The 12,590-nt window shown below is 31.7% G+C and overlaps 1 protein-coding gene across 1 annotated transcript; it reads right to left on the bottom strand.

Moving 5' to 3' along the window:
• Positions 1-4,508: 4,508 nt before the first annotated feature.
• TAS2R10 (taste 2 receptor member 10) lies at positions 4,509-5,438 on the bottom strand. Its single transcript, XM_054590934.1, has one exon. It carries the CDS (start codon positions 5,436-5,438, stop codon positions 4,509-4,511), a length of 930 nt encoding a protein of 309 aa, XP_054446909.1.
• Positions 5,439-12,590: the final 7,152 nt, after the last annotated feature.

Here is a 12,590-nt window from a genome sequence, read left to right as displayed (position 1 = left end):
CTGATAGTCCACTTTGCTTTTTATGTTTGAACTTGGCATCTTAAACTTTTTTGTACAGTGGAATACGTTGGCAGTCTGGTAAAGACTGATTTCCTCAGAATAATGTTTTCAAATGAATAAAATAAAAATACATGGTATTTTGGAAAAACCCATATAGATTAAAATACATTTTTGATATCTATAGAAGATAGGAAAGAAGTGGGAAAAACTAGAATAAAACATGAAAAATAGAAAAAGAGCAATGTGAAAATAGAAAATTAGTATACCTGAGATTATAATAGTGTAAAAATGTTTACCCAGTGATCATAATTTTGAGATGCAAATATTAAATAAAGTATTAAAAATCAGAGATTTATTTTCTATAGGAGACAATAAAAGAAAGATATGGAGATATGTAAAATACACAGAGAACACATAATCAAATATGAAGCAAACTAACAAAATTAGTGATTTTTAACATGGAAAAAATAAAATTTAAAGCAAAAACCTGCATGAATACAAAGAGTGTTTCTAATATAAGAAAAGAATAATAATAATAAAAGTAATGACCACCAAATCACAAACAATTATTAATATTGCTTCAAGTTAAATGAAACTATAAATGAAAAAATTATGAGCAGAGGCAAATAATTGTGAATGTATGTTTATTAATTATTGATTTCAAATTATTATATAATAAGCATGGATAAAGAGGGTAAATATAGTTAATATGGTTCATCTATTGTATATTTAAATTTAGTATCATTAAATTTCTTTCAAAAAAATGGACCATTCACAAAAATTAAATTACATATTAGCCAAATAAATCTTACCGTAGACCAACTATTATATAAATATGTTGTCTGATCCAATTTAATACAAAAGAAACACCTACATCTATATCATAGAACTAGAAAATTACTCAGTTTAATAACCCTTATATTAAAAGAAAATTACAAAGGATATTTTGCAATTTTTTGAGCTGAATAAGAACTATGTGTCAACATTATGGAATATATCTAAATTAATATTTAGTCAGAAGATATATAGTTTTGAATACATATACTACAAGAAATAGAATGATGAAAAGAAGCTTAAAAAAATAAAAAACTTTTGCTTTTAAGAATATGCCAAACCAGATGTCTGGAGAAACCCCTCCAGTTCAAAATATATAAAAATATGCAAAAACAAGTCTTTAAGTTCAAGGCCAGCTGTCAGGAAAGTTTTTTTAAAAATCTTCAATTGCCAAAAATGGTAGGAAAGTGCAAATTTTGAGAGAGAAACAAAAAGTGTTAAAAATGAAAACTTTGGGGCATTTTTCAGTCTCTTTTTAAACTAGAGCTTGTTTTATCATTTTAATTCTTTTTTAAAGATTTTATTTATTTATTTTTAGAGAAAGAGGGATGGAGGGAGAAAAAGAGAAAGAGAAATATCACTGTGTGGTTGCCTCTTGTGCATCCTCCACTGGGTACCTGGCCCTCCACCCAAGCATATGTCCTGACTGGGAATTGAACCGGCGACTCTTTGGTTCTCAGGATGGCACTCAATCCACTGAGTCACACTCACCAGGACTAGAGCTTATGTTTTAAACAAATGTGTGTTTGTAAGATAATATATCTAGCTTGTGCTTCTCCAAGACTAAAAATAATCGGATACTATTGATAAACCAGGACCCCTGCAATGCAATTCCTTAAAGTGCAATGAGAAAACAATATATGCCCAGAAAAAAGTTAAATTAGGGGTACTTACCTCTCAATCATGACACTGAATTGAAGGAAAAATGTAAAGGGGAATTGCTGTTCCACAAATTTCTAATAATACTCTTGCACATATGTATATTTAGGACCAGAATTTTTACTACCTAAGTAGCCTTTACTAGCTTTGTAGTAAAATTATAAACTGAAAATTTGATTTAAAGAAGTCCAAAACTGGTGGGGTCCCCAGTCAGCCTCACAATGTTAAATCCTTTTCTGGCAAAGTACACTAGAAACTTGACCTCAGAGAACTTCCACAGATAAAGTTTAATGAAACTGAGTTCAAAATAGAATCGCAAAATACATGACCAAAAGTCATGATCAAGAGTCTGCACTAATAAGCTAAATAAACTTAGACATTAGACCATCAGACATCAGAGTTAGTAATTACACAGTTTATGAAAATGCTGAGGGATTCTCTTTTCCTCTTTTCTCAAGAAAAGTTAACTATTTTTATTCATATATTTTCTTTTATTTAATTACATTGTTCTGATTACAGTAGTTATTGCATAAATTATAGAATATTTAGAAATTCACAGAAAACTAAATGAAAAAAAGCAAACATCTATAATTTTACTGTCTATAGACAAGGGACCCACCCATCCAGCTTATATATAAATGTTATAAAAACAGATTTTTAAGCACCATATCTACCTATATCTGTACATCTTAAAATTTATCTTGAAATCAACATAGAAAAACATGTTAACAGTTAGTTGAGTGTTACAAATATATATATATATATATATTTATATATAAACTTCTCCTTCAGCCATTTCTGTGTTTGTTAATTTTAGGTGCAATAAAACTACATTATTTTATCAGAAAAAAATAGAGTCATTGATAAGAAACATGTAACAATAAAACTAAGCCAAAATTTGCCAAAAATAGCAGTAGATGAAATCATAAAGGGAACCATATAGAGATTTGAGTTGATATAAATTACCACCTTATTTCCCCAAACACCATAAACTAAGTTATTTACATTACAGCAAATTAAAATAAAAATCATAATGTATATCTGGCATGATGTTAATATGTAAATGTTGCAAAATTGATAGGAAGAATTATAAGCATGAAAAAATAAAAGAAAATGAATAATTTCCAAAAATTTGCACCATTTGTTAATAATTTTGTAAAATTCTTAACTTCACTAGTAATAAAATATATCAAAATTAAAAAGATGTTTTTGTGATCAAAGCAATGACATTAAATGTAGTAACTTTGAATGGTTTCAAGATTGGAAGAAGACTGATATTTTTTCACTATGAAAATATTAGCTTACTATTTCTACAGGGCACTTTATCACTTCTGGGAGGAACTCATGAAATTCATCCTCATTGGAATTTCTCTTAAAATAATTTAAAATACTGCACTTTCTATATAGTAGTCATATGGGACTTTTCAGTTCCTGGAATGCTATATACGCCTTCTTGCCTCAAGACCTATGCAAATGCGGCTTCCCCATCCCAAATCTCTCCTACTCTGACCACCATACTCTTACGCAATTTTCAGATCTCCAACTAAACTATCTCAACCTCAGTGATATCATCTCTACTTCAAAAATCAAGTCAGGTTATTTGCTTAGCATCGTTTAGTTTTTCTCTCCCCAAACCAAATATGATTAAGTTATTGTTTGCTATTTATTTGTTTTCTATTAGAATATCTTATTCATTATACTGGGATATTGTTTAGTACTATATCATCAACACCTAACAGAGTTAGCATTCAAAAATATATATTAAATGAATTAAGCCTCTATATTTAGAAATCTTTAGAAAGATTCCAGAAATCTTGTATGTATAAGACAACGCACTTTTGCAAGTTGCTAAAATAAGTTACTCAGTTTTCACATCCTGGGTTGGATATAAATATTCACTTTAAAAAATCAGCATTTGAAATAGATCTGTGAGTGCAAGTTTATGTGTGTGCATATATGTGTGTATGAAACCCTAGAGCACAACATCTCATCCTTCACACTGATTACATCCTGGGTCAATTTGTGTCTTTGGCATAGCTCAGTGACCATGTGGTGTCCTTTGGATACATTCTTCTAGCATAATCTTTACTTAACTCTAATTGGTTCATGATTTTGCTTCATGTCAAGTCAGTGGATTTGAAGAATATAAAACCTGTTTTATCAGTGCTCAGATCCCCTTGCTCCCTTGTAGACTGAGCTATTTTTCACAAAACTACATCTGCTAGTATGACTACTGTTACTACATCAAACACACACCAGTTAAAAAAAAGACATTTTATCATTTAAACACTGAAAATAAAACTAACCCTTTAAAGAATTAAAATTGAAAAGTCAAAAGAAGCACCCCTGTCTCGCTCTCACTTCCATGTTCTAAATGTCAAGATTGACCATCACTTTAGTTTTGTTTCTTTTCCTTTGGGTCTTCTTGGTGAAAGGCTGCCAGTGCTTCAGGAAGTCAGGTAAAGCACAACGGAAAGTCTAGTTTTAGATGCTTATTCCCACTGCTGTCACCTTTACAGTGAATAGTCTCCAAGCTGTCTTTCCTCCCTCTGGGAGATGTGTGGAAAGAAGTTTCAGGGTAGGGAAGCTGACTGAGCCGCAGAATTTGTACGTGGGATCACCCTCTCCTTGAAGAATGAAATTTGCTCAGAAGTCATCAAAATAATTACGGAAGATTTTAGTGATGTTCTATAACACAGTTAAAATTGGTGCAAGAATGTGGTGCAAGTGAAACATTTTCAGACGTTTCTTCACAAAATTATTTTCATAGAGCATCCATTTCTTCCCATGCCTATCTATGGAGCTCTGAGAGGTTTCTCTTTCCTGCAGCACTTTAAAAGCTGTAGTAACTTCAGAGATGCTTGTTTTAGCTTGTTGTTTGCTAGAATTAGGATAAATGAGTGACCCCAGGGATAGAGGGCTGAGATTGTCACACCAAACATCATCAGCACTTTCTTTTCTGGCACCAAGTTACATGATATTTCTATGACGATGCCTATAAAATGCAAGATAAGGAGAATGCTAAAAGATATCAAAACTTTTATTGCTCTCACATGGGCTTCTGAGCTGGAGTCTCTGACACCTAGAACATTCGATTGCATGTGCCGATTGTGTCTCCAAAGGGAAATGATTAACAAGAAACATGTAACCAGTGACAGCGTAAAGAAGAAAATGATCTCCAGATTGCACAAAAACTGGTAAGTAATGTAGTCATTTTTCGATGCGTTGAGATACCAGGTGATGTTTTTATTTTTCGCTTTATAATCATTAATGGTCTTTATAAGTGATGGGAAAATAAATAGCCATGACATAAGCAACAGTCCCATCAGAAGGGAAAATACTTTATTGATTCTATGCTTCCAGCAGAGAAAAACGCGGTGGGAAAAGTTGGCTATCTTCAGGAAATAGAAGATGCTGAGGGTGGTGGCAAAAAAGACACTTGAGTGATTAATAATTACCCATAAGTAAGAAATATACTCAATTAGGTTTCCATGAGAATATGTATCTGGAGAGAGTGCCTTTATAAATCCATCAGTAATTATTATCCATATCAGAAACATTCTTGAAGTAGCTAAGCCAATGAGAATCAAACCAATTACAGAACACTTCTTTTTCTTAACAAAGTCAATGCAGTTTACAAGTCCAATAAACCCATTCCCTAATATCCCCAGTATTGTTTCAATAACTGCTATGAAAATGAAGAGGCCTTCCACTATACTTAGCATATCTGCCAAGCTCTAATGTTGTTTCTCTTATGTGTATTTCAGATTACCTGCTGCAGGATGAGGCATATATTAGCTGCTTGCTGGAAGAATGATTTTCTTTTCTTTCAGCATATAAAGATTTAAAATTACCCCAATAAAGTCATTAAAAAAGAAAAAAATAAAAGTGCCCCAGTTAAAATTACCCCAATAAAGTCATTAAAAGAAAAAAAATGAAAATCCAAATATCTGCACAGAGACTCCTTCACACACACAACATATGTGTGTGTATATATATATATATATATACACACACACACACACATATATAACTTAGCTAGTCTACAGAATGTGTGTCCAGCCTGAATGGCTACCTACAATTTGTTAACATGCAAATGCAATTTTGTTTCATGGATTTATTTGTCCTCCTGAGGCTATTTTGCATTTGTTAAACTGAATTGTGAGTAGGAATACCAAATACATATCTCTAAGAAACAAAACACAACAGAAAAAAGATTGGATATCTTCATTTTTTTCAGTATGAACATTAACATCATCATTTATGTGTGTTAATTGAGGCAGGACACACTTCAAGTTATAATGTAAAGAGAACAATAGATTGTGACTCAATTACATAGAAACACTGAAAAACTGTCATTTTGTCTTAAGGTAGGGACTAGAAACCATTTTCTTGTATTATTAAATATATTTATTTTTTTAAAAAGATTTTCTTTATTTATTTTTAGAGAGAAGGGAAGAGAAAGAGAAAGAGAGGGAGAGAAACATCAATGTGTGGTTGCCTCTTGTGTGCCCCTTACGGGGGGCCTAGCCCACAACTCAGGCCTGTGCCCTGACTGGGAATCAAACTGGCAACCCTTTGGTTCACAGGCTGGCACTCGATCCACTGAGCCACACCAGCCAGAGCAATATATTTTATTTTTTAATTTTTATATTTTTAATTTTTTTAACTTTAAGCTTAACTGGGTATAGAAAATTTTACAACTATCTCACAAAATTTTTGCTGTGTTTTTATGCTCATCGTTATTCCATTCATGAATGTAGGTTGGCTACTCAGTGTGAGAGGTTCTTAGAAATAATCCCTTTATTTAGACCATTTCACTGTGACAACATCCATCCACTCATTCATTCTACAAGTATTTCACTGAAGGTCTAAATATACTAAACACTCTTCTAGACACTGAGGGAATATGGTGAATATAATGGTAGACAGAATCTCAAAGCTTGTGTGATTCATTTAATTTATGTTCTAATCTCCAGGCAGGAAAAAATCACTGAAATCAATATATTGTTTAACAATTTAAATTTTCAAAATTAAAAACAATCTAATTTATTGAAACTTTATTATGTTCCCAGCCCTGTACTAAACACTTTATGGTTATTTTCTCATTTCAATATCACAACAAACCTTTAAAATATGTACTACTATTATCTTCCTTTTTAAAAAAAAGAATAAACTGGGCTTTAGGGAAAAGAACTTTCCAACTTACATTGACATAACTCCCATAAATAAAATCACATAATGACCTCACAATGAAATACCATCAAGCATAGAAACAGACCATGAATGATAGTCCTCACGGCAAAACAAACATAGACATGCAGCAAACACAGACTTCGCATGGACTGCAGATATAGAAATTGACAGATAAGAATATCTGTAAACATAACAGCTATGTATGAACTGCTTTAAAAAATAAAAGATGTAATTTCAAGAAGGGTAGCAATAAGAGACTGTCAAAAGGAAATAGGAAATTTGGGGAAAAAATTTATGTAAATAAAAGGATAATTATATTCAATGAAAATAGATTAAATACTCCAAGTAAAACACTTAATATTGACAGCCAGGATTTTAAAACTCCAGCAATATACTGGTTATAGGAAATATAACTTAAATATTAAGACACACAAATCTTGGAATTAAAATTATGAAAACATAGACTATGCAAACATTATCCAAAAGAAATATGGTATAGTTATAATAATATCATATAAAGTAGACTTTAGGTTAAAAACAATATTAGGGAAAAAAGATGCAGCATATTTTAGAGATGAAATGCTCAATTGAGCATGATTATATTGCTATCCTAAAATTTATGCATTAAATAATCTAGAAAATATTTACAGAACTAAAAAGAGAAAAGGCATCATATAAAATCCTTTAAAATATATAACTCAATAGCTCATAATGCACACAGACCAAAAATCAATAAGACAGAGGAGATCTGAACAACACAGTGGACAAACGATGCATCCAACAATGGAGTAATTCATGTTCTTTTACATAGACTAAATTTTTTTACGAAAATTGACCATATGTGAGGCTAAAGAAAATTCTACAGATGTTAAATGTGCAGCACCTTTCAGAATATGTTCCTTAACTACAAAGAAATAAAATAAAATTCAATAACAAACATCACTAATTATCAACAAAATGCAAATCAAAACTGCAATGAGTTATCACTTCGCACTTGTTAGAATGGGTATTATCAGACAAGGATGACAAATGGTGAGGATGTGGAGAAAAAGGAGCCCTTGTACAGTGTTAGTGAGAAATTGGTACAGCTACTATAGAAAACAATATGGAGGTTTCTCAAAAATTTGAAAATAGAACTTCCATATGATCCAGCAGTCCCACTTTGGGGCATTTATTCAAAGGAAATGAATACACTATGTGGAAGAGCTATTTGTGCCCATATTTGCTGCAGCATTATTCACAATAGAAACAACCTAAATGTCTGCCAACAGATGATGGATAAAGAAAATGTGACATATTATATCATCCAGCCATGAGAAAGAAGGAAATCTAGCCTTTTGCAATGATATAGATAGACCTTGAGGGCATTATGCTAATTAAAATTAGTCAGCCAGAGAAAGCCAAATACTGTATACTCTCATTGGTATGTGGAATCTAAAACAACCAAACTCATAAAGATACAAAGTAGAATGGCAGTTTCCAGAAGCTAGAGGTGGTGAAGGGGGGAGAGCGTTGAATAGAGCAATGTTGTTAGTAGAGGGGTACACGCTTTCAGCTAAAAATGATTAACATCTAGGAATCTAATATACCAAATAATGGCTATAAGTAACAATATTGTGTTATATACTTGTACACACAGACACACACAATTATGTGAAAGGATGGAAGGAAATATTTACTAATCTTTATTGTGGTAATCATTTTGCAATATATACAGGTATCTAATCATTACCTTATATACCTTATATTTATTTATGCTATATGTCAATAACATGTCAATAATATCTCAGTAAAGCTGGAAAATTTTCAATTAACAAAAAGATAACGAGAAAAAAACCTAACTTTGGAAGATCACAGAGGATTTTTAGATTTGTGTAGCTTTAATAACCATTTATACAATTTGTTTTCACTAATTTGAATATCTCAATATTTTCCTTGGTTAATGAAAAATCTATCTTAACCTCTCTACCAAAGCTGTTAGACATGTTAATTATTTCTATTCTCCTTTCAAAGAATTCTCACTTCCAGTGTTACCACACAAACTAAGATGCAAATATCACACACCTACTAGCATAAAGAGAATTTTCATTTTCCAGGAACCAAAACTGTATGCAAAGTGGATAAAGCTTTCATGGTAAATAAATCTCAGGCATCAAAAAACTGTTTTGGAAAGGAAAATTTTAAAGTAAGTCACTTTTAAAATATTCAATAGAGTCATGATTTATGCAGAAAGTTGGAAATTGCCCAGAAAACTTTTCTGAAAGAGCCATTGTCAACATTATGTTGCACAACTTTGAAGTTTTATGTATTTTGTGAGAAACAGATAAAACATACTGTTCTGTAATAATTTCTAAGGAACATATAATGGTCATTTTCTCATATTAATATTGTTCTCTACCATGATTGTTTAAGAGAGACGATAATTTTGATTTTGACTCCTTAATAATTTCCCTTTTCTTGAAGTTTAAGATGTTTCCCATTGTGCACTACAGGGTTTTCCAACCTCAGAAACTGGCATTTTGGGTTAGATAATTCTTTGTTTTAACTGTAAGCTGTTTAGTAGCATCCCTGGTCTCTACCTACAAGATGCCAGTAGCACCTCCCCAGTTGTGACCACTAAAAATGTCTTTAGACATTGATGATTGTCCCCAGGGGGTCAAACATGACCATAGTTAAGAACCACAGATATATTACCTTTATTTCTATGTTGATAAACAACCATTGAGTGTATGTATGCTTGAAAATATTTTTCTTGCTTTCTTTACATTAAAGGATATTGCAATCACTAAAAAATTAGGAACTAAAAATGTTGGCAATAGCTGAAAATTATACATACCTTAAGCAAATTATACCCCCCCTATAAAACAACATATATTCTTGCTTTCCAAAATGAGAGAATAATTCTTGTATAAGTGAAATGGACACTAAAATTAAGTATACACTATATCAAAAAGGATGTCTTGATAAATTTTGGAAGACCCACATGCAAACCATATTCTCAATGTTGCTGAGCAGCATATAATAACAATAGATAACTTCATTAGTAAAATCCTGACACATTCATATAAAAATAAAATAGAACATATTTTCTATGTATACAAAAGAGAATAAAACAGAAAAAAAACCATGCAAATGAATAATTAACCTAAAAATTATCTATTTAAATTTAGAAGATCTAACTGGGAGAAAAATGGAAGTTTTGAATAAGAGGTCAGAAACAATGTGTTTCTAAATTATGAAACAAAAACTCTTGTAAACAATGTGAATATAGTCTCAAATATTTATAGATTTAGTATGTTTCCAAACATTGTATTTAAAGAATTATAAATAGAATTAAAGATTATAGTATTCATTCAACAACATTTCAGTCAACAAAGATTTTAATCAAGTATTTATTGAAGTATAAAATGTACTTGAATTAAGAATATGCACAAATACCCATGTGCATGTTTTATTCACTTGATTTCTATAATGTTATTGTCAGAGAATGTATTTCTTTATTTTTTATTTTATTGTTGTTCAGTTATAGTTATCCGCATTTTCCCTCACTACTCTCCCCTGCCGAGAATGTATTTTTAACATTTCTATATTTTGGAAGAGAGTGGAGGGTAAAGGTTGGGTTTCATTTTGTAGGCTGGTAACATTAATATTTTTTAATATCTTTGCATATTTTTAAAAATTTAGACAAATGTCCTGTGTTTAATTGCCACCACATGTCTAATAATTCTCCTTTATTAATCTTAAGGTCTTATACTACTATGTTTATTTTCTGAACCTTGATCTATAGTATCAATAATTGTATACCATAATGTATTATTTTTTAAATTCTTCTGTGTTTAGTTCATAAATTCTTTCCTATTTTATTCAGTTTCTGTATTTTTTGGTTTGCCCCTTTGCAATTTTAATTTTTATATTTTTTACTTTTGCTTGGTCATTTCTCCATAATCACTTCTGCAGGTTTGCTATTGACTAACGCCATCTGAATTCTTGACAGACACAAAGCTGCTACCAATGATTTAGGATTCCTTAATTTGTAGCAATAAAAAAGCTGGCCTGAAGCTGCCCCCACATTCACCTGTTGTTCTTCCAAGGCCAGCGTTTCTAGGCTTCAGTGGGGCTGCCATCAAACACTTGGATGTCTTTCCACTCTGGTGTTCAATATGAATTCAGGCTTTGGTCTGCTCCTAAAGGCATTTTTATTCCTGAAGATAATTTGATATTCTAAAATATCTTATAGGAGGATCATGGAGGAGGATTTTCTTCGCTGTGGTTACATTCATGGCAACGTGAATGTTTGGGCCATGTTTCAAGGGTTGTAGGGAATAAGGAGAAGGTGTCTGTCGGCTGAAGCACACAGGAACAATTACTGAGATGGGCACATGGTCAATGGGTAGCCACCTTTGTTACCTGGGATGCAATCAGCTCATTCATGGGTTTAAATTCTCCAGATGCTCAGTTTTCTCTTAATTCATAGCACAATGTATTTTTAGTATTTTTCATTGTTTTAGTTATCTAATAGTATTTATTGATATTGTTTTGGAGTGATTTAATGTGCTTCTCTCATGGTACCAATTCCCCATTGTCACTTTCAGAAACTTTGTCGTTGTTACTAAGTGAAAAGGTCAAGAAAACATATCTTTTGGGTTCTTGCTGCATTTAGAAATTATATAGTTCTTAGAGGTTCTTGGAATTTTCCTTTTAATAAAAAAGGATTAATTTAAAATTTACCTTTTTTACTATAGATATTTTTCTTCATAATTAAAATCCAAATTCTTAATTAATAAAAAGTCTTGTAAAGTGGTGTGCCCTATTAAAATAAACTGATTTTGATGCTGTTATTAAATAATTGAATGAAGAGCTAATAAGGGGATTTAATTCATTCTTTTTTATCCATTCTTTTTTATTTTCAAGTCAGAAGATTTAAGTTTGAATCCTAACACTTGTACTTTGTAGTGAAGTCGCATTGATTAGCCTCAGTATTTTTATCCTAGGAAATAACAGTGAAAAATATTCTGTACACCCTTTGTGAGGATTAAATTAAATAACTATGTCAAATTGCCTAGGATAATTCATGGAATCCAGGAGACTTTTTTTCTTATGTCTGTAGCCTGGTCTATGGAAATTTTAACACACTCATAGATACAGAAAACAGAAGGGTGGTTACCTGAGGGGAAGTGGGTGGAGAGAGGATGAAGAGGGTAAAAGGGCTCAAGACTAGACTTTGGCTGGTGAGCGTGCAATGGAATATACCAATGTTGTATATTCCATTGGCGTCCTTGTGGCGTCCTTGGAGGTTATATAATGTTATTAACCAATATTACTCTAATACATTTAATAAAAACTTTTATAAAAATCTAAAACATAAAAAATTCATTGGACACAAAATGAGAGCAACGATAGAATCTAGGGGACCCTCGGTGAGTTGTTTTTCCAGAGAACATCAACGGTTCCCCTCAGCTCCTCCATGCTGTGAGGGATTACACTACCTTGATGCAGGACTCAATTTGCCTTAGTAAATTCACAGAAGTCTGTCTCAGTTTTCTGTTCCTCAGAATTATATTGATAGGGGGAATTGAAGGATACAGCAATGTTACAGTCTCACTGATAATCACACTTAATGAGTTTTCTGATATGGAGTAGGACAATATTATGAAGAGAGTGGCCAGATAGTGCACAAATAA

Source organism: Pteronotus mesoamericanus, unplaced genomic scaffold (assembly GCF_021234165.1).
Source record: "Pteronotus mesoamericanus isolate MK-2021 breed Mesoamerican mustached bat unplaced genomic scaffold, CSHL_Meso_final scaffold_21, whole genome shotgun sequence".
NCBI classification, from domain to species: domain Eukaryota; kingdom Metazoa; phylum Chordata; class Mammalia; order Chiroptera; family Mormoopidae; genus Pteronotus; species Pteronotus mesoamericanus.
The sequence above is the reverse complement of the archived record's forward strand: the minus strand, read 5'-3'. Positions and strand labels throughout refer to the sequence as shown.

Coding starts and splice junctions, on each gene's coding strand:
- TAS2R10 (XM_054590934.1), bottom strand. CDS start 5,438: ATGCTAAGTATAGTGGAAGGCCTCTTCATTTTCATAGCAGTTATTGAA.